General features: G+C 38.4%; 2 protein-coding genes across 3 annotated transcripts in view; one reads left to right on the forward strand and one right to left on the reverse strand.

The window, feature by feature from the left end:
* Positions 1-22,044, forward strand: part of fancc (FA complementation group C) — a 191,967-nt gene extending 169,923 nt beyond the window's left edge. For both annotated transcript variants that reach the window (XM_069929487.1, XM_069929480.1), the window contains exons 10-15: positions 1,586-1,685; positions 2,848-2,917; positions 11,827-11,911; positions 17,099-17,267; positions 21,309-21,509; positions 21,597-22,044. In XM_069929487.1, coding sequence (XP_069785588.1) covers positions 1,586-1,685; positions 2,848-2,917; positions 11,827-11,911; positions 17,099-17,267; positions 21,309-21,509; positions 21,597-21,782 — 811 coding nt within the window. In that variant the 3' untranslated portion in view covers positions 21,783-22,044. The remainder of the gene's footprint in view (positions 1-1,585; positions 1,686-2,847; positions 2,918-11,826; positions 11,912-17,098; positions 17,268-21,308; positions 21,510-21,596) is intronic.
* The window catches only part of aopep (aminopeptidase O (putative)), a 329,712-nt gene that overhangs the window by 9,911 nt on the left and 295,889 nt on the right, over positions 1-23,912 (reverse strand). The gene's annotated exons all lie outside the window — the stretch shown is intronic.

Raw genomic sequence — 23,912 nt, forward strand, 5'->3', positions numbered from 1 at the left:
ATTATAAACCAGGCAAATTTAATCAGCACAGTGTATCGGAAACACTGGCCGAAAAAGACCACTGTTTCACGGAGCAGGTGAGGAGAATCAGGTAGGCAGACTGAGTTGTCTAGTCGTAGATGTAAATGGAGGGTTATTCTGACTTATTGAATGCTAATTTAAAACTAGAGCATCCACTGACAAACTTCCCACCACTGTGACACATGCACGCAGGTGGTGACATCACTAATCACATGTGGTTGGACCAGAAGGCGATTGGTGAGTTAACTCAGCCGGGCCCTGACACTTAACTCCCTTCGTGTATCAGAGCCCAGATTAAATCTACTCGCCCTGTCCAGTTGCGTCGTTTCACACCGTGTGATTTGATTTGACCCGTGATATTGGGGAGTTATCTCAGGTGTAATTGGCAGTGTGAGAGGGGCTTATAACTAGGAGATAAAGCCTCAAGATTCAGGGGAATAGTTTAAGACAAAGATGATGATGAAGATTTCTGAAAAGTGTCATTATTCTGTGGAATTGTTTGAGGAAGCAGTAGAGGCGGTTATGTATGCGTTAAATAAATTTAAGGGTTTTTTTTGGTGTAATTGGGGAACTAAGAGTGTGGAAGAAAGCAGGTAAATGGAGTTGAGTCCAGGGCCTGATCAGCAATGATCTTTTGAATGGTGGAGTGAGCTCAACAGTCAAGATGACCTACTCCTATTTCTTAAATTCTTATGCCATTTTTAACAGATTTTCCAAGAAAATGGCAAACCAATTTGAGAATAGTTGGTGTTCTCCAGCAAGATGAAGTTATCATTGAAAGGCCAGTGCTGTTTTTGTTTTTAAATGGTCTGCAGCAATAAAAGCCCAATTTATTCAAAAAAGGTTAAACAAGATCGGTTCTGTTGCAGTGCAAGTTACATAGAGCAAATCCTTAAAACAATTTTGATTTCATTTTTTTTAAATAACAGCATTTACCATCACTTCAATTAGATAAAACTGTATCTTGAAAAGCCAGTAATTTTTCATATTGTCTACTTTCATAATTGTAGAAATATAGATGGTCCAACCAATGATAAAGACAGAACAGATGTCAGTATGAGTATAAACTGTGGATTAGGCTTAGCCAGTGTGTGCTGAGAACTACATAGTTCAATAAAAACAATCCAACTTTCCATTTGCATAGCTGTTTGCTGTTCTCAGGCAAGAATAATTTATCATGCAAAATAGTTTGCATTCAGTTAAATTGATCAAAAAAATATATATGATATGCTCACTTTGCCCGGTACACATTTTTTATTTGAAATTTACCAAACCGTTCATGTTCTCAATTATATTTCAAACTTGTACCCTATGAACTGTCTGTGACTTTTTTTCCATTGGGATTAAAAGCCTAGCATTGAGTAAATTCTGTATCTCTTCATTTAAGCAGCTGAATTTAAAGAGCAGCAGCTGCATTTACAGTCACATTATTGTTCCTGCTTTTCTACCCACCATGACCTATTTGTTAGCTTTGGATATAAACAGATATATTGTTTTGCATGAATGTGCTGTTAAAATCTGGATAACTGGCATTAATGCGTGTTCATTGTGTGATTTTTGTAAGGATCATTCTACTGAAGAGTGATGGCCATCCAAAAATTATCACCATTATACAAGCATTTAGTCGGTGCTTTGTTCAAGCTCTGCTGCAGGTGCAGACTCAGGTTAGTTGTTTTTTGTGCATGTAAATGAAGTAGGAAATTTTATGTTTATAGTATTTTGTTAAGTTATTGTCAGGCCTCAAAAATGTAAAACCATTGTCTCTGGTGCAGAGGTCATTATTCACGTGCAAGGCCGCATTTTGGGTAAAAATAGGTTATTCAACCAAGGGGGCCGTGTAAGTTAGCCCGATTATCTCTTCCATTGCCTGATTCTAATGGAGGTCTCTGGAATGACAAATTAAGAAACCCTTCGTACAATTATTTCATATATGGTTCCTTTACACCTACTGTTCCATTCTACCATGGCTAACAAAAGCTAATGAGAATTTAATCTGGCATCTTTTTGATCAGATATTTCTGGATTTATTTTAATGTTGTGGCATTGACTTTGATATTTCAGTTATGGAAAATAGTGACTTTTAATAAAATGATTATTTATTTCCCCTTCCACCTTTGCTAGTAAATGTGGTGAGCTACTGTCTTAATTTACTGTAATCTAATAGGTTGAATAGACACAAAGAATGCAGATGCCAGAATCTAAAGTAAATCATGAGCTATTAGAAGAACTCAGTGGGTCAGGCAGCATCTGTGGTGGGAAATGGAGATGAGGCTGAGTAGTTTCTGCAACTGTTCAGTTATTTCATAGGAATATTCATTATCAACCTTGTTGTTGGGAGTTGGATAAAATATTTTTCTTCCATAAAATACATTAATGAGTAAGTTGGATTTTTGCATTATTCCAACATCATTATTTTTATTCATTTCGTGTATTGATCCAGTTCGGTGTTCTATGAACAATTCTGGTTGAAGATCTTTTGGTTCTGTTTTTCTTTATTTCCTATGAAATCCCGTTTTAATATAAATGCTCAATGAGATTATGTATGTATATTGCATCTAAAGATGATTTCTGCAAAGTAGATTTCCTATATTTAGCATCTCTGTGTAAGTTATAGATTTCAGAAACATTTTTATTCATACCGATCCAGTTACTTGTTTGCAGGAGTCTTATTTTAATTCTTTTCATTGGTAACTCATAAATAACTTGTGACAAATGTACTTTGTGAACTCATGATATCTGTCTTCGTGCATAAACCTACTCAATAAACACTCAGTTCTTTTGAATCCATTTTTCCTACAACATCAATCCAACACTTTCACCTTCAAGATGCCGCTGAAACTCTACTTTCCACATAATCAACAGTCCCTTGTGGTGGCACTACTGACAAATCCATCAGGTAAATTTTGTTTACAATTTTAAAAATTAGCTATTTTTAAACATTTTGTGCATCTGTTGTCATTCTATAAACTCTCATAAACAGAATATTTTGTCAATTCCAACATATTTTTGGAATATTGTATAATGAATCAGTGGTTCGTTATTACTATTACTAGAAAATCTTCTGTTTCCAGTTCATGAATGTTAGAATATGTTTTCTCTATAACATCTCATTCATATTTTATTGCCATAGACTTTGTTTTGCATGGCTTGGGCCAGCATATGGTGGGTGAACTGTAAAATGCAACACCATAGAAATGAATATGACAGGAAAAGTAGCTTTTACCTTCAGATCCTGGAAATAGTTTGGGGTAGGCAATTGTCTGTCCATTATATAACATCCAGTTTTCATTCCTTTGATTTTAAACTACTCACGAGATTTCTGCTTGTGTAGTAAAGAGAAAAGGAGTAATATTCCTTCCGCTTCCTAAATTTTTCTTTCAATTCCTTGATTCCCTATTTTAGGTTGGTTTTATGCTATACATTATAATCAAACACTTGGTACATGTCTTCCCTTTAGCTGTCAATGCTGCCATTGTATTCAATGCTAGATAATGCTTCTGGTCTTTATTCATTGTCTTTGTCATATCTGCTAGAGAGAAAATCTGGTTTAAACTGCAGAGAGGAAAGAGAATGTATAAAACAAGGATAATCTCTGGTAGCACGAGTCCGGGGTTGACCAGGTGATTTGAACATGGTTATTAGACTAATGGAAACAGTGAGAGGAGGAAGGCTGTGAAATGCAAGAGGGGATTGTTGCTGAAAAAACAGAATAATGGTGCCCAGTACAACAGGCACTTCCCGGGGAATGAGAAATAAAATAAGTTGATATTACAAATGGATAACATTACACACTCCTGGCCTGTCCTAAAACAACTTGAAAAAGTGAATTGCCAGAAACTGTTGAATTCAATACTGCTTGAAGAGGCTTCAATATGGACAAATGGAGTGGCAGTTCCTCATGCTTGTGTGGGGCTATTTTTGGAACAGAGCAGACTTGACGGTAAAACTACCAATTGTTCTCCTTCTCACTGCACCATATTCCTTATCCTTTCTGACTATCAGGAATCCAACAGTCCCTCCAGGTGAAGCAGCAATTTTCTCAATCTAGTTTATTGCTTTTTGGTGCTCATGTAATGGTCTCATCTGCAGTGGAGAAACTAAGCGTACATTGAGTGACTGCTTTGTCCAGAACTGTCATTTGGTCTACAGGGTTGTCCCTGAATTTCCAGTTGCCTATCACATTCTGCATTGCTATCCCACTCTGATCCATTTTACTGTTGGCATCCTGCACAAGAGAGAGCTGACATGATAGATGCCCTTTTCTTGCATTTTACTATATTCACTGCATCTTAATGAGATATTATTTGCATGCATTTGTTCGAGTAATCAGTGCTCCTTAATATCCACCTGAAATAACAGAGTATTTGAAATGCTATAAGCAGCAATAATAAGTATCAAGGATATGTTGTGAACAGGGAGAATTCAGGGTTGATTTGAGAAAATGTTTGCATCTTGATGAGGTCAGAGATCACTTATTATTCCTCGTTTCTATTTGGCCTTGATTCTACAGTTGAGGTTTGATTGCTTGAATATTCTGTCTGTGATCATTTGTGGCATGGTTATTTTGTCCAGGCTCTAATTTTTCAAAGTGGCTGAGATCAAACAATAATAATGACAACTATTTCACTTGATTGAAATATTGACAATGGTAATAATTAGGTGATATATTTTAGCAGGATAGCTGATTTATCTATTGTTGCCAGATATATCACATAATTTAAAATTTATTTTAATTTGTCTCAGTACTGTCCATTTGCTTAATTGAACAAGATTCATCTTGGAGATCAAGTCACCACAGACTTGATTGTTTTTGAATTCCAGTAATGAATTTCAAAAGGGAATTTGATATATGCATAAAAGGGATTAAATTATTAGCTTTCAGGTAAATAGCTTAATTGGAATGTCTAAAGGAATAGGGATAATGAGCAAAATTACCAAAAGCTGTTCCATTCAATTTGGAACAAAATGCATAAATCGTTCATCGTAAAAAGCAGGTCAGACACCATAGAAAGACAAACAATGTAATTATTCAGATTGGAGACCCTTTGTCAGAACCGTGAAGGAGGGAAAAAAGAGATAATTTTAATTTGCAGAGATGACAGGAAGAAGAGGGGATAGAGGGATACTTGGTGCTGGAGTTAGACAAGGTCAAATGGTTCAGGGGGCAGTTAAAGGTTAATTGTTATGTTTTGTCTGTGTCACTAATAGTAGGGATGTGGCACATATCCACCAGATCAGGCTCCACTAATCAAAAGAGAAAAATGGAGTTGGTATTAAGGATGGGTGACTTACAATAGAAATGGCCAGTTCTAATACAGACTGAGAAAGTGAATCACAAAGTTGGGAGATTTTGTCCAAAAGGCTAATGAATATTGGCCTCTGGATTAGCAACAGTTAGTATTAAATTTCCCATCTGTTGCATGAGATTTAAATCGGATTTGGTGGGTTCACATAGATGCGAGTGCAGTCACAGGCTATCAAACAAAAAATGATTTGTATTGCACACAAGGGGAAATCATAGCAGGGAAGATACAAAACAACACTTGATCCTAAGCCTGCACAGACCATCACATTGGATACAATACAGCAATCTCCAATACCAGTGCTGCATACTCTATCTCTCTATTACACACGTGCAGTAATATTCGGTAACTAGCACACTCTTACAAGACAGGGGCTTCAATGGACACTCCCGATTCCTTGTACCAACAGGGTGCATGCAGCTCAGTGTAAGTATTCTCACACAATACTATGGTCCTGCTCTAATTGTAGTGTACACCTTACCAACGACTCCTCCAGGATGGTTTACAACCTGGCATAGAGCAGCATTCATAGTTAGGACCAAGGAGCAAAGAAAAATGATCGGCTGCTTGTGGTAGGCTATTAAACTGCAATAAGCCAGGGAGTCTAGCCCAGGTAACCTTAAGTGATTTAAATGGGTGGGCAGAGTCTAACCTTGATTTGCGTATGATGTAACCTCTGACTAGGTTCCAGATGGAGTGGTCACGTGACCCTCACTATCCATATTCCCAGCAAGTTCTAGATAACATGACCTCCCCTTCCCCCCACAATCCACACTACATTCTACCACTGTTCCTTCTAAGTTGTGTGTGAAAGGGATTGAGGCATTACTGGTTTTGCAACCATCTCACAAAGGAAATTAAAGTCTGCAAAAAAATGCTTAGTTACCGAAAATAAAATAAAATCTTACTAAATGCATTACTTTGTAGAATGCAGTCATACTTGTATTATATTAAAACATGCCAATTAGCTACAAGAGATAGGCTATGCCAAAATTATCTTGAAACCATTTAAAATTTACATTTGCACAAGCATTCAGTGTGCACATACTTTTGTCACAGGAAAAAAAATTGCACAACATAAGATTGATGCCAACATTGACAACTAAAAATTAGAGGGAACATCACCTTCCACCCCTCGGAAGTCATGTCACTTGCCAATCATCTACAAACACAATCAATGGTTAACAGAAAAAGATATCTTCAACTAACTGATTATGATACCTATACTAAATGAAGTGTACATAAACATTGCAAATCAAAATATAGAGGTAACACAAGTGCCTTTTACATGATGGACAAGGCACATCAGCAGGGGAAGATGATATTTTTGAGAATAACAGCTCTCTCCCCCTGTCCGAACATAGTCATTGTGTTCCTGATGGAGCAGGATGCTCCAGTATGAAAGGGGAAGAAATTTTTTTTTAAATTTAGTCACTGATTCACATACATGGTGTCTCTGACTCCTCTGGCACCTTTGCCACTAACACCAATGCCATCTCAGTCTGCGAGCAGGCAGTGCAAGGCCATCCTTCAAGGGTCATAGCCTTTCCTTGACCAGCGCCTCTTGTGCATTGGCAATCCATCTGGACACTCCACGTCATTGTGAGGCTCACAGCCAAAATGTCTGCCACCATGGGAAGGTAGGGGTTGGCCTGGCATGCGTGCATCCAGGGCATGCTGGTACTTCCCTGGGTGCACCCTTTTTTTGGGTTACCGTCTGGTGTCACGATGCCATTTCTGCTTGCTATGTCACTGTGTGTGGAACAGTATCTACTGCAATAGGTGGAATATATTGCCTGCTCTAGCTCCCTTAATGGACTTACAGAAAGAGTCAGAACTGAGTATTGTCTGAATTTTAAAAAAAAGGTTCCTGAAGCACTCACCCCATGGCGAATTATTAGGAGTGGTGTTATAGGGGGGATTGGAGGAACTCCATAATTACCGAAAGGTTACATTGTGAAAGGGTCTATATGAGCTACTACTGCTGCTGCCAGGATGGGTGGAAGATCATCAGAAGAAGTGATGAGAGTGCAATGGTCTGAAGTGGTGGTCTGCAGGCCTCTTGATGTTGTGATACTCTGTAGACCTGTGATTGAAGTGTGGTTGGGTGGGTGGGAATATTTCACTCTCTTTTGAAGAGTCTGTAGTGTGTTGGCATACCAAAATGCTGGAGGAATTTAGCTGGTCTTTTCAGCATCTAAAGGAGACAAAGATATATTGCCAACATTTTGGGTTTGAGCCCTTCTTCAAGGAAAAATCAGAAAAGGCAGAAGCAAAATATATCAGAAAGTCTCAGAATTCAAACAATGGGGAAGAATACAGACCAACAAAAGGTGTTAATTGAATATGATAAGGAACTACATCAGAATATATCATGTCAGTGCCAAAGGAGACAGGGAAAGGAGATATGATGGGAAGAAGGGGTTGGAGTTTTAATGAAAGCCAGAGAAGTTGATATTAATGCTATTTGGTTGAATGGTGCTCAGTCAGAAGATGAGATGTTCCTTCAATTTATGGGTGGTCTCAGTCTGGCAGTGCATCAGACGTGTAGGTATGGGAATGGGATGGAGAATTGAAATGGGTGAACACTGGGAGATCCACGCTGTTGTGGCGGAAAGAGCTGAGGTGCTCAACAAAGCGATCTCTCAGTCTGCATCTAGTGGGAACACCGGATGTAGTAGATGACCCCTGCAGATTCACAAGTAAAATGTTGTTTCACTTGGAAGAACTGTTTGGGGTCAGAAATGGTGCTGAGGGAGGAGGAGTGGGTGCAAATGGAACATCTGTGATCACAGGGGTAGGACCCAAGGGGACAATTGGTGGGGAGGGAGGACTGGACAAGGGAGTCACGGAAGGAGTGGTCCCTGCGGAAGGCGGAGAGGGAAATATGTGTCTAGTGGTGGGATCACGTATTAGGTGGCAGAAATGGCAGAGGAGAATGTGTTGGATGCAGAGGCTGGTGGGGTGGTAGGTGAGGACGAGGAATCCTGTCCTTGTTGAATGTGGGGGCAGAGGGGCCAGGGCTGATGTGCGGGTAATGGAGGGTATGCGGGTAAACACTGTGTTGATCATGGTAGAGGGAAAGCCACGTTGTTTGAAGAAGGAGGACATCTGATGATCTAGCATCGAAGTCCTTGTCCTGGATGTAGATGCGGCGGAGATGGAGGAATTGAGAGAATGGAATGGAATCATTACAGGGAACAGGGTGGGAAGTAATGTAGTCGAAGTAGCTGTGGGAGTTGGTGGGTTTATAGACGATATCTGTCGAGAGTTTGTCTCCTGAGATGGAGGCAGAGAGATCAAGGAAAGGGAGAGTGTTGCTAGAAATGGACCAAGTGAATTTGAGGTCAGAGTGGAAGTGGAAGATGGCAGCAAAGTGGATGAAGTCAATGAGCTCATCATGTACTGTGGGTCGACTTTGTCTGTTTTCTGTAGGTCTGAAATGGCCAAGTGTCATGAAAATGGGACCCCCCTCCTCCCTCTCCTGTGCAGTGGGGTGCGAGTTTAATTGGTTCATCACTTCTTGCAGCACCACGAGCCACCCATTCAACATGTGGTCGGATGTCAGCATCTGCAGGTTTTGTTTGAGGTGACCTTTCATTCTGTCAGTGGGTCCAGGTGCCTGTGGGTGGTAGGGCCCATGAGAGATACCAGCCGCCACTGCCCAATTCTGTATTTTGGCCTCCATAACATGTGACCCCTGATCAGACTGTCCCTCACATGGGACTCCATAAATGGGGAGAGGTACTTCAATCCTTGGATGGTGTGCTGGTCAGCCCTCTCGCAGGACACCAGAGTAAGTGTCCATCATCATCAAGAGGAAGCACTTTTTATTTTGATGTGAGAAGAGAGCTGACATAGTTTATTTGGCAGACTTGGCCTTCTTCCATCCCTAATTTTCGAATTCCCTTCGTTAAATCCCATTGCCTCCTCATATTTTTTTTTGCCTTTCTGATACTTATAAAAACTTCCCTCTTTTTCATAGCTACTTATTATCTAACTTTGAATTTCTGAATGCCATATTTTTATTGATGTTGCTCAAGTGGCTTTTGGCAATTTCCCATATTATTTTTCTATCACAGCTGCTGCCTAGTAGTTTCATGCTCAGCAAAGTTGTATTTACATTTCTTCTTTTCTTTGGCTTGGCTTTGCGGACGAAGATTTATGGAGGGGTAAATGTCCACGTCAGCTGCAGGCTCGTTTGTGGCTGACAAGTCCGATGCGGGAGAGGCAGACACAGTTGCAGCGGTTGCAGGGGAAAATTGGTTGGTTGGATTGGGTGTTGGGTTTTTCCTCCTTTGTCTTTTGTCAGTGAGGTGGGCTCTGCAGTCTTCTTCAAAGGAGGTTGTTGCCCGCCGAACTGTGAGGCGCCAGGATGCACGGTTTGAGGCGATATCAGCCCACTGGTGGTGGTCAATGTGGCAGGCACCAAGAGATTTCTTTAGGCAGTCCTTGTACCTCTTCTTTGGTGCACCTCTGTCACGGTGGCCAGTGGAGAGCTCACCATATAACACGATCTTGGGAAGGCGATGGTCCTCCATTCTGGAGACGTGACCTACCCAGCGCAGTTGGATCTTCAGCAGTGGGAATTCGATGCTGTCGGCCTCTGCCATCTCAAGTACTTCGATGTTGAGGATGAAGTCACTCCAATGAATGTTGAGGATGGAGCGGAGACAACGCTGGTGGAAGCGTTCTAGGAGCTGTTGGTGATGCCGGTAGAAGACCCATGATTCTGAGCCGAACAGGAGTGTGGGTATGACAACGGCTCTGTATACGCTAATCTTTGTGAGGTTTTTCAGTTGGTTGTTTTTCCAGACTCTTTTGTGTAGTCTTCCAAAGGCGCTATTTGCCTTGGCGAGTCTGTTGTCTATCTCGTTGTCGATCCTTGCATCCGATGAAATGATGCAGCCGAGATGGGTAAACTGGTTGACCGTTTTGAGTTTAGTTCGCCCGATGGAGATGTGGGGGGGCTGGTAGTCATGGTGGGGAGCTGGCTGATGGAAGACCTCAGTTTTCTTCAGGCTGACTTCCAGGCCAAACATTTTGGCAGTTTCCGCAAAACAGGACGTCAAGCGCTGAAGAGCTGGCTCTGAATGGGCAACTAAAGCGGCATCGTCTGCAAAGAGTAGTTCACGGACAAGTTTCTCTTGTGTCTTGGTGTAAGCTTGCAGGCGCCTCAGGTTGAAGAGACTGCCATCCATGCGGTACCGGATGTAAACAGCGTCTTCATTGTTGAGGTCTTTGATGGCTTGGTTCAGCATCATGCTGAAGAAGATTGAAAAGAGGGTTGGTGCGAGAATGCAGCCTTGCTTCACGCCATTGTTAATGGAGAAGGGTTCAGAGAGCTCACTGCTGTATCTGACCCGACTTTGTTGGTTTTCGTGCAGTTGGATAACCATGTTGAGGAACTTGGGGGGGCATCCGAGGCGCTCTAGTATTTGCCAAAGCCCTTTCCTGCTCACGGTGTCGAAGGCTTTGGTGAGGTCAACAAAGGCGATGTAGAGTCCTTTGTTTTGTTCTCTGCACTTTTCTTGGAGCTGTCTGAGGGCAAAGACCATGTCAGTAGTTCCTCTGTTTGCGCGAAAGCCGCACTGTGATTCTGGGAGAACATTCTCGGCGACACTAGTTATTATTCTATTTAGGAGAATCCTAGCGAAGATTTTGCCTACAATGGAGAGCAGCGTGATTCCCCTGTAGTTTGAGCAGTCTGATTTCTCGCCTTTGTTTTTGTACAGGGTGATGATGACATCATGAAGGTCCTGAGGCAGCTTTCCTTGGTCCCAGCAGAGCTTGAAAAACTCATGCAGTTTGGCATGCAGAGTTTTGTTGCCAGCCTTCCAGACCTCTGGGGGGATTCCATCCATACCTGCTGCTTTGCCACTTTTCAGTTATTCAATTGCCTTATCACTATAATTTCTAAAAATCCTACCTTGAACATATCTACTCAAACTATACATCAATGCCACTTGTCTTGTTCCTCCAAGATCCTTCACAAGTTACTCTCACACTATCCTCATTTCATTTGTTTTGGCTTTTATTGCGATGGTGCCCCTTTATCATCCCAGTAACATCCATCATTTTCACAACCATCCATTTTTGTCCTCTGTGCCTTCCCATATTTTGTTGTTCGGCCAATGCCTGCAGCTAATTGAACCTTGCCTCCTAGAATTCTCTCCCAACACTTAACATTTTTAAATATATTCTCATATAACCATCACAACTTACTTCTTTAACTGGACTTTGGTAGCCTGCCATATTATTTTCATGCCTAAGCTCTGTATTAAATTTTGTTTGGTAATGCACTTGTGCATGTTTTTATTATTAAAGTTGCTATTTATATACAATTTGTTGTTTAATCCACATCCTACTTTTCTGATAGCAGAGGATGCTACTTCGATTAATATATCCTTTTTTAGAAACGTCACAGAAACCTCTTCTTGGGTATTGTCCAATTTTATAATTCTGTAGTTTAAAACTATTGTTTTTTTGAAAACAAATTTAGATGTCCCATCAGCAGCCTGGTGCCAGCACCTAATTATTATTGTTCAAATGTTGAAGAGGACCGTACAGGATGAAAATGTCGAACGGTGAGATTTAACCTTACTATGAACCTTTTTCAACAAATGAAATATTTTCAAAGACTTTTTTTTAACTTCTATCCCCAGTCAATACAGGAGATTTTTGTTCATGATTAAGGTTTGAACTGTTTTGGCAATTAAGTATGTGGTTACAAGACATTAGTGGTTTAAGGTCATATTTATATCCTTCAAAAGTCAGTTCTCTAATCTTTCTCACCTCCTGTGAGTTGTGAGCTTTCACTGGCTGTGATTTAAGATCTTAATAGATGTGTGTGTGCTCCTTTTCTTGGAAAACATTTGTGAAATTTATCACATCACACAATTTGATCCTTTCTGTACAAAAATTCAGTTGTCAAAGCCCAGCATTTGTGCCAAGTGATAATTAACTATCGTTTTTGCAAAATTCAGCATAATTACCTAACTTTTCTCTGCACATATGGTCTTTAATTACATATTTTGTTTCTGTTATATGAAGACTTGCAAGAAAGGTTATTATATATCATTTTAATTAGCAACAGTGATTCTGGAAAAATGTATTCTTGAAAACAGGTGAGGTATACAGATGGCACCATAATGGAATTCTTTATGATACAAATGATCATTTTCTATTTGAGGGTCTTGTGAAACATGAGATCTTACATTGGTTGGCAAACCAATGTACATTGGTTGTGTCTTAATTTTGTTTAATGAAATATGTATTATTCCATGCCTCAGTCTTACCAAATTCTATGAATGATTGTATGAGACAGCACACTGCTAAGTTGTGGAGAAATCAAATTCATCAGCTGGACATAATGTGAACTGCCCTCTCGCAATGCATTTGAATAGAGGTAGATCCCTTCATCTGAAACTTTTTAATGCTGGATGGCATTAACATGGACTTCTCCGGTTTCCGTTAAAACCCATCTTCCCCACCGTGCATCTTTTTCTCTAGTTAATCTATCTTTTTCCTATCTTCCAGAGCCAAAATAATTTCTCACCTTTTGTTTGTTGGTCTGGACTTCCCACCTCTCTCTCTGGCTTTGTCAAGACGTCTGTCTGCATTTTGCTTACACCGTGAAGAAGGCCTCAAGCCCAAAACATCAGTAACATATCTTTACCTTCTATGGACACTGCAAGACCTGCTGAGTTCCTCCAGCATTAATGGTGTATTTTTATCTGAAATACTTAAGACACTCAGAAGCTTTGAAATTGAGACTGAGCTAAAAGAAATGCAAAAGTGACTCAAAGGCCATTTAGCTTGAGAAATGCTTTAAATATCTCTCCACTACAATAAAAAATTTTAAAATCTATATTTTATTTAAAATTCCATACATGTAGTAACTATAATTATTATAATAGTACAGATATATATAAAAAAACAAATTGATTACATACATGATGGTTTTCACCCCACCCCAAAAACCAATTACCCTTTTCCCCTCAGAAACAATATACAAAATGAAAAATAACTTCCTAAGTATAAAAAAATATTTGGATTTCAGAGAAAGGTGTCGTCCAGTACTAATCACCAGATCTAACATAAACATATAAAGAGAATCCCACAGGTCTAGAGGGATAAGAAGGATATCATTACAAATTTAATCTCATTATTTGGGTGTACAGGCATCAATACATTTCCTTGCTATCACTAATGCTAATTTAACAAATTTCAATTGATAAATTGACAGTTTTAATTTGGGTTTTGTACCTTCAATATTTCTTAATTTTAAAAAATCATGACTTTGCGGAAAAACAATTTCTGTAACTTGTTCCAAAAAATTACATAAATCCGCCCAAAAAGGTCTCCTTTTGGGACAAGATCATGTTGAGTGTATAAAGGATCCTACATCTTCACCACACCTAAACATTGATCTGATAAATCTGTTCAACTATTCAACTTCTGCAGTGTAAGATATAATGGATGTAAAAAATTATGTTGAACTAATCTGTATCTTACATTAGTAGTATCAGTCATACAATCCTTACATAAATTTTCCAATGTTTGTTGATCACTTATAATATTTAAATCTGTTTCCCATCTTTGTCTAGATCTATGTAATCCTGGTGTGGAAGTTCCTGCTTGTAACTATCAAAGAAGTGAATCTTTTTAATAATCCCACTCCTAAAAAGTTCTACTTCAGTACAGCTAGGCAGAAAGATGGTTGGTCCACGCTTGTCCATCAAATATGCTCTTAACTGAAAATAACAAAAAAGAGTACAAAAAATGTTTCTCAAACATTAAGTGACTTCTTTTATAAGTCTTCAGCATTAATAATCCCTTAACAAAACCATATATTCAAGAACTAATTATCTCTTGAAAAAGCTAAAAAGAGGGTTTTGGATCAATGGCATTTTAGGTGATTGAGGCCCTTCTCCAGTATCATGATTTATTTTATTCCAAACATTAAGCATATATTTCAATAATAGTGTCTTTATCAGAAACCAACAATTTTGATTCCCATATATTATATATATGAATTCTTCTGCTTTGTTCAATAACCCATGTGGATTTTTAATTTTAAAAAAAAGCAATAAATCTCATCTGTGCCACTTGATAATAGTTTCTAAAATTAGGAATCTGTAAACTGCACCCCCTCCATTCTTATTTCTACGTTAACCTTTCTATAGAAACTCTTGACATTTTATCTTTCCAAAGAAAAAAATTTTGAGATATTAAAAATTGGTAACATCTGAAAAATATATTTTATCCTTGGAAATATATTCATCTTTATATAATTCACCCATCCAACTAATCTTCCTCAATCTTTTTAAGTAAAGATAAATAATTCAATTTATATAAATTCTTCAGATTACTATCTGTACGTATTCCTAAATTTTTAATACCTTCTTTTGCCCATTGAAAAAAATTCTTTATAAAATTCTAAACTCAACCTAGGCAATATTAATTTTTACTTTGTCTCCTAAACACTCCAAAGTATATAATTTCATATAGAAATTTCTAAAAGATTTATTTATTTCTTGTTTATATGTAATTACATTGGTATATTTTTAATTGCATTAATTATTCTTTAAGTCTGTTCTGCTTTTAATTGCCAAGCTAGTACTTTGTGATCTCTCACCTAATTCATAGTATCTTTGTTTTGTTCTAATAATAGCTTTCTTAGTTCTGTAAGTTTTTAATGTATTATAATGATTTTTTAATTAATTGTGTACTCTTCAGAAGCATGCTTTTGAATATCCTTTTCTAATAGATCTACTTCTTTCATATAATCCTTTTAAATTTTAGATGTCAAATTATGTTTCACCTTACAGATGTGCCTTTAAAGTGTCCCATGTAATGAATTTATCATTTACCAAGTTCAAATTTGTATCACAAAAATCTTTCATTTTCAACAAAGAATGTAATCTCCATCTATATATTGACTTCTCCTTATCAGGCATTTCTATGCTTATTAACAAAGGTGAATGATCAGATAAAATTCACGGTTTATAATCCCCTTCAAAACTCCTACTTTGTATTTGAGCTGAAACCAAAAATAGATCAATTCTAGAATAAGAATCAAACCTACAGAATAAAATGAATAGTCCTTCTCTCTAGGGTGGATTCTTCCCCATACATCAATTAAATTCAAATCTCTCACCAAGCCCAATGTAGCTTTGGCAGCTTTTGTTCTCATCTAAACAAAAATTAAAATTCTCTATTAAAATATTTTCATGTGCCTCTACTAAACTTTAAAAAAGTATCTTGAGTAAATTTCTCTTCATCAATATTCAGAGCACACAGATTCAAAAATGTCCACATGTTTGAAAATATTTGACAATGAACCATTAGATATCTGTCTGTGACAATATTGTGAACTTTGATTGGAAGATATTCTTTTAATCAAAATTGCCACCCCTCTTCCCTGAGAATTAAATGAAGGTGCCATTAAATAATCCCGCCCCCCCCCCCCCCCACCGGTGCTCACAGTGCCGAGGACCCTGGATAAGTCAGGTTATTTGTCCCTTTATGGGAGTAGGGTTTATCCTAGGTGAAGCCAATCTTTTCTTTGTCTTTTATTCTTCTTATTTCTTCCTCTCCTTTTGGTTCAAAATGGACATTGAATTTGCAATTTGTAGTATTATTGTAATTTTTCTTTCTTTATAATTGAATCACATGTTGACGTTTTTCGCACTCCTTAATATTGACGTGCGGATCGATATTTGTATTATTTTGTTAATATGGATATCGATGTTTTACTTTTTGATTATTCTTTACATATTGCTTGAAAATTCTAAAAATAATATATCTAAAAAAAAACTTGTGCCTTCAGTGCAAGATTGAAAAATCTTGATGTGACATTAAATCCAGAAAATATTGCAGAAACCAAATGACAGATTTTAAGGAAATTGAAAACGTTGAAGATCTTAATATGTACGTCACTATATAGATACACGTCATTCATTCCAAACAATCTACATCTGCATTTACTATCCTCCTTTAGCATAACCTTTCCATTCAGTGATCTGCTTCTCCACCTCTCTTCAACTTCTCCATAATGTGAATATTTTATACTGTTGGCATTCAGTTTTGCTGTATCAGCATTCCTTGATGGATGTAATCGGTCAGTTTGGATTTATCCTTATAAATATTTATTTTAGAATGTTTCCAACAAAATTGCCCATGTATTGTTTATCTACAGTTTTATTGAACTGTTTGCATTATTTACAAATCTTTACCATATTTAGTTTCTTATTTTCCAAGTAATAAGATGACATTAATAATTGATACAGGAAGAAAAGTGTTCCGTAGTGACACTTGTCAAAAGACCATTCTTCATGTGAGCCAAGCTGAGTGTTCTGGCATGTTGTTCATATGCAGCATTTTTTATGGAGGGCAAGATTTTCACTTATTTCAATTATACCTGTATGTTCTTCCTGCTGAGGTTCCTAAGTACTTGGCTGCTTTTATCTGCCTTCATTTACTAGGTACACAGCTTTTCAGTTTCACAAGGATTTTCTTGTGGAGCTGTGGATAAGTTGCTTTGTCAAACATGCTACAATATATTGATCTGCAAGATTCTTAAGTGATGACTATGGCAACACCATAGTGCAGCTGTTCAACACATATTAAGATTTGCAGGAATACAGATAAAAGTCACACAAGAATAATGAAAAGAGGATTGAATCCAGTATTTAGTTTATTAACTGGAAAAGACTGCAATAAATTGTGTTTAATTTTCTTTCATACCAAATTTATTTTTTGTGTTGCAGAACTACAAATGTCTTTGAGAACTGGTTTTTGCTAGTTCACTTTGGGGACTGGTTGAATATTGCCTTACAGCAGTTGATGACAGCAGATGATCTCTCTGATCTTCTCCTTTGGCTCTTGATGTTTTACAACAATCCACTTATGGCACACCAACAGGAGAAACAATTATTGGTAGGAATTTAATTTTCTTCTGTTTCCATGTATCTTCCCTGGGGCTTAGAAGATTAAATGCAACTCCTATAAATGATAGTTCTATAAAATTTACATCAGTTAAAATAAATCAAGAACAAACCTAAACACTGTCAATCTTTCAAAATTCCCTTAATTCTACACCATAACATTAAGATAGCCAGCAGAAATCCTTGCTGTTGAAAAAAATATTTTAATAATTGAAGGTGTGTGCAAGTAAACGAGTACCTTCAGCCATATTTTTTACCTAAGATTAGAGCAACTGCAGTCTCTTGTGCCTTCAGTGCAAGACTGAAAAATCTTGATGTGACATTAAATCCAGAAAATATTGCAGTAACCAAACGACAGATTTTAAGGACATTGAAAACGTTCAAGATCTTAATATGTACGTCACTATATAGAAAATACTAGAGATACACGTCATTCATTCCAAACAATCTCTTCTTCTTTCTTCTTTGGCTTGGCTTCACGGACGAAGATTTATGGAGGGGTAATGTCCACGTCAGCTGCAGGCTCGTTTGTGACTGACAAGTCCGATGCGGGACAGGCAGACACGGTTGCAAGGGAAAATTGGTTGGTTGGGGTTGGGTGTTGGGTTTTTCCTCCTTTGTCTTTTGTCAGTAAGGTAGGCTCTGCGGTCTTCTTCAAAGGAGGTTGCTGCCTGCCGAACTGTGAGGCACCAAGAGATTTCTTTAGGCAGTCCTTGTACCTCTTCATCTGCATTTACTATCTTGCTTTAGCATAACCTTTCCATTTAGTGATCTGCTTTTCCACCTCTCTTCAATTTCTCCGTAATGTGAATATTTTATACTGTTCGCATTCAGTTTTGCTGTATCAGCATTCCCTGATGGATGTAATCGGTCAGTTTGGATTTATCCTTATAAATATTTATTTTAGAATGTTTCCAACAGAATTGCCCATGTATTGTTTATCTATAGTTTTATTGAACTGTTTCAGCATCTTTTGTGATGTTTGGATTATTTACAAATCTTTACCATATTTAGTTTCTTATTTTCCAAGTAATAAAATGACATTAACCTGCCATTTCTTAGACCATTCTTTATTCAATGTCAATAACTTCTTTGGTTTAAGGGGACCAAGTGAGAAGCTTATTTCAGAGCAGAATTCGGTTTCTTTATTTTTATTTCTTTGGAGTTGACCGTGCCTTTCAACTTGATGTCATCAAAAGCAACTTTTTTTTTGTCAATCCAAATTGTGATCGAGCTCCCTGCATGCATCACACCATTTTTTTTTACTCAAACTAAAAGCAACTGGTTATCCATTTGCCTTCTTTTAATATAATGTCAACTTTAATTAAAATGTATTTTAAATCTAACAATATTTCATCCACATTATCTTTGTAAAATCACTCCATCTACAAAAAATATTTTTAATATAGCTTCCAGCTTTTTCCCAGTCACTGATCAAGCAATAATTTCCATTTATAATTTATTTTGATTATATTTGGATCCTATCATAGGGATTAGATTATTTTTCCTATAATTGTTGCTTAGTTGACTAGAGTTCAACAGACTGAACTAGATTTTCCCCTGCTGAATATGTGTACCAATACTAATCTCAGGGTAAATAAATGATTTAATAAACTCAGTACTGGCAAGCCATTACTGGTCCATGAGACTCGATTATGGAGATAGGCATTCTGGGATGGTGTGTGAAGACGGGAGAGTCAACCCTTATGGCAGCCTGTATCAGTGACTGGAAGCTATAATAAAGCATTAGATAAAGGGACATGAATAAAATAATAACATGTTTGAGCAGAGTCACCATGGATTTTTGTAAAGTAATTCCTTGAGACATCTTTGAGGATGCATCAAAGTGGATAAGGGGGAATTAGCAGATGTGGTGTTTGGCTTTTATTTACCAACCACATGCACGGATGGTAGTATGTATTTGGAGTCAGTTAATTGATTTTCTCTTGAATAGACCTCCTCAAGTTGGCAGGCTCTGAGTACTGGGACACTGCAGCATTTGGTGCTTCGGTCCCAATCTATGTTAACTGTTAGGTAAGAATAACTAATATAGCACTTCCAAGATGGGTGATGACAAAAATCAAAGTGGGAAAATGAAGGATAAACGTAGGTTGAGGAGTGGGCTACCCAGGCAGAAATTGGAAGTGGAAAATAAAAATCCAGATATGTTGAATATTTCTTAAAAGGTAAGAATTTGGGGCAAAATTGATGTACGGAGGAAATTGGAACTCCTTGTAAACAAGCAGGAACACTACGCATTTGGTTATGCTGGCCTTTATTGCATAACGATTCAATAAAGATGTCTTACTAGAGCAATGACATCTTGATGAGACCACACCTGTATAATGTACAACTTTAATGTCCTTAACTAAATAATGATATATTTGTAATAGAATGCAGTGCGCATTTAGTTGACTGGTTTCAAAGATGTTAGGTCTATCACACAAGCAAAAATTGAAATGGCAAATTTATTTTCTGGAGATTAGAAGGACTTGATAGCACAAATATGGGAAAAAATATTTCTGTGGCCAAAATAAGAGAGTGGGCCATTTTAGACTGATGGAAGTAATGTATTCTCTTAGCGGTGGCAAATCATAATTCTAGATATTAAATGGTTCAACGATTAGTGATTGAGATAGACAAGCTTAAGGGCCAGCAATACCTCATAATTGGTGAGCAGGTAGTTGGATTCTGTGGTATGAACTTGCAACTACATTATTAAATGAAGCATTTCTCCAGCAGTCCAACTTTCAAAATATAGTGTACATTAGAATGATGAAAAGGCAAAGTCATGAAATCCGTTCAGCCTTAACATAAATTTCAGGGGATAAACTTTTGTTAGCTCTGAACAGAGCATGGGAAATAGACCCGAGAATTTAAGGTTCTGCACTGTTTTTATTGAACTCCATCAAAGTTATATAGATTAAGGTTGAAAAATACCCCTGAATGCTGGCACTGTGAGGCAGATTTAGGGGATTTAGTACATGTGCTTTGGTCTTATCCCAGAATTTTGGATTATGATACAAAAGTATATTGGTGATGATTTAGATCATCTTTAATATTTGGCTGAATGAGAACATCAATTCAGTCAAGTTACTGTATAATGGAGCACTCTTGCTGTTCAACTCTAACAACTAAACTGGAGAAATTTAAACAAGAAAATCTGCAGATGCTGAGGTCTAATGCAGTACACAAAACTGCTGGAGAAACACAGCAGGTCGTGCTGTGTTTTATAGGAAATAAAAGGCAGTCAATGTTTCTGGACTTCACCAGAAGTGCTAAAAATCAGACAGAACCCTGAATTAAAAGTGTGTGGGGGGGGAAGAAAAAAAGAACAGGTGGAAGTGAAGTGATGTGGGAGAGGGCAGATGACTAAGAAAGATGGTTTCCTGATTGAAGAGGGACAGAGAAAAAGAGACTGGGGAACGGGTTAATGGGTTGACAGAATTGGGAAAAGTTGATGCTATCTGGTTAGAAATTGTTGAGACAGAATAGGAGGTGGAGTTGCTTCAGTTTACAGGTGGACACAATTTGCAGTGCCTAAGGCCATGGGCAGAAATGTTATTGAGGCAATGACATGGAATTGGAAGTGATTGCAGTGGACTGACTGCTTGTGTCCAATCTCCCCTGATGTAGAGCACCAGATGCAGTAAATGACTCCTACAGATTCACAGGTGAACTGTTACTTCACTTGGAAGGACTTGTTTGGGGGTCCTGAATAGTGATGAGGGCTAGATAGGAAGAGATGCAGACAAAGGAGTCACAGAGTTTATGCCATCTTTTCTACAATACAAATGTTCTCCACATCTATTAGGGGACATTCTCTTTCTCTGTTGATGAAGACCAGATCTGGCACTGTGCATTCTGCCATTAATCAATCTGTTGTGCCAAACTTACATGTGTGTGAATTCATAACTTTTTTTAAAAGGATGTTTGCCTTTGACAATTTTCACATAGTTGCTCTTAGAGTTCATGCTTGAAACACTGCACGAGTTACTTGCCATTTTGTATAATTATGCTAATCTTTCCTTAGATGGACATGAAATTTATGTACAATCAATTGAAAGATCTCGGTTGCAGAACAAACCTGAATCTTGAAGATGTTGAAACTTCTTTGGCTATCAAGGTCTCCTTAAAAGAAAGTCACCTGAAAGATCTAATCAACCAAGTTCTTGTGAGCTTTTTATTGTTTACTGAAGGTGGAAACAGAATTGCAAAGGAGGCTATCAAACTTGTGAGTATTGCAAGGGGGGAAGAGGAGAGACTGAAAGAAAAAAATCAAATAGAATGTAATTTTAACAATATATGGTTTCTGTTGAAGTTTGCCTTAGGTGGACACCGTGTGGATGGAGTTTCTGAATTGCTGATTTGCACTGCACATAGATTAAAGAACACACAATGCAGAGGATCAGACAACAGTGAAATGCAAACCACCATCAAATTCCTACGTCAGCTTCTGCGCTGTAACAGTACAAGTAATATGTACAAAGAATGTATATTTCATTGATAACTTTGTTTGAACAGTACTACTACACCAGCTTGTCATTAATTCTGGAGCATATTGTCCATGGTCATAAATAATCTTGACTAAGTGGAGTTCTGAACCTAAACAAATCTGGCAGCAAAATTGTTCTAAAGCAAATTAGAAGCAAATTTATGTCAGAAGCCAGTTAAAAAGTCTATTGAAATTATGCTTATTTAAAAGGAAACATCTGCTTTCACATTTCTACTGTCTGAGACAACTTGAATAAACTGGTTATTATATTGCCTGACATTTTAACTTGGAAAATGACAAAGGCCATACATACACTGACATTTTTCATTCCAGTATTAGCCAAGCTGTCTTCATTTTGACAGAAACATGCAGTTTTGTATGGTTTGAAATCAGCAATTTCCTGATTTGCAGAAAACCTCGGATGTGAATTTTGAGTGGCAAAAGTACTGCAGGCTACCCTCCATGATAAAGAATTGTTGCATTCCTCTTCTGATTGAAGCCCATGTGCATCCCCGCTGGTTACTTTTCTCTCATACTTTGCCATTTTAATGACAGTAAACACGCATTGTTTTTTCTGAAGCCAAAATTGCATGAGAGGGAGGAAACAATCAATGTTATGAACTTTTTTTAGTTGCTCAGTACTCTAGAGTGGAATGCTACTGCACAAGAGACAATTCGTGGATGAATGGGTTGAGAAAGTAGGGATATTGGGAAATGGGATGGCATTTGAAGGTTAGAGTTCATGCAAAAAAAGGTGGAATAGGAGGTTGGGGGATAGCAGGTAAAGTACAGTAACTTATTGGAAGTGGTTCAGAGACTGAGTGTGTCAAAGGACGTGCCTCAGAGACTGAAGTGTGGCAAAGCAGGGACTCAGGTTGTGACTGCCAATCCAATCATATTTTCACCCCACAGTATTGTGACTAAAATTAATTGACAAAAGTAGTTTATTTCACATTTTCTGTTAGTTTCTCCCATCCCCCATATAACTCTAAATTTTATTGTGCATCTCACTTTCTTTTGGGTAGAGGAACATAGACTATAACACAATTCAGGCCCTTTGGCTCAGTGTTGTACCTCCCTACAAACTCACTTTATCAGTTCCTTGAACCTATCTAATAATATCTTAAAAGTTGCTATTGTACTTGCCTCCACCCTCTGATGCCAGCGGCACATTCCATGCACCTACCCCTCGGTGTGTGAAAAACGTACCTCTTGTATCGTCCTGTATTTACTCCCAAGTACCTTAAAAATATGCCTCTTCATGTTAGCCATTTCTTCTTTCTTTGGCTTGGCTTCGCGGACGAAGATTTATGGAGGGGGTAAAAAGTCCACGTCAGCTGCAGGCTCGTTTGTGGCTGACCAGTCCGATGCGGGACAGGCAGACACGATTGCAGCGGTTGCAAGGGAAAATTGGTTGGTTGGGGTTGGGTGTTGGGTTTTTCCTCCTTTGCCTTTTGTCAGTGAGGTAGGCTCTGCGGTCTTCTTCAAAGGAGGCTGCTGCCCGCCAAACTGTGAGGCGCCAAGATGCACGGTTTGAGGCGTTATCAGCCCACTGGCGGTGGTCAATGTGGCAGGCACCAAGAGATTTCTTTAGGCAGTCCTTGTACCTTTTCTTTGGTGCACCTCTGTCACGGTGGCCAGTGGAGAGCTCGCCATATAATACGATCTTGGGAAGGCGATGGTCCTCCATTCTGGAGACGTGACCCATCCAGCGCAGCTGGATCTTCAGCAGCGTGGACTCGATGCTGTCGACCTCTGCCATCTCGAGTACCTCGACGTTAGGGGTGTGAGCGCTCCAATGGATGTTGAGGATGGAGCGGAGACAACGCTGGTGGAAGCGTTCTAGGAGCTGTAGGTGGTGCCGGTAGAGGACCCATGATTCGGAGCCGAACAGGAGTGTGGGTATGACAACGGCTCTGTATACGCTTATCTTTGTGAGGTTTTTCAGTTGGTTGTTTTTCCAGACTCTTTTGTGTAGTCTTCCAAAGGCGCTATTTGCCTTGGCGAGTCTGTTGTCTATCTCATTGTCGATCCTTGCATCTGATGAAATGGTGCAGCCGAGATAGGTAAACTGGTTGACCGTTTTGAGTTTTGTGTGCCCGATGGAGATGTGGGGGGGCTGGTAGTCATGGTGGGGAGCTG

This window comes from Narcine bancroftii, chromosome 1 (assembly GCF_036971445.1).
Source record: "Narcine bancroftii isolate sNarBan1 chromosome 1, sNarBan1.hap1, whole genome shotgun sequence".
NCBI lineage: Eukaryota > Metazoa > Chordata > Chondrichthyes > Torpediniformes > Narcinidae > Narcine > Narcine bancroftii.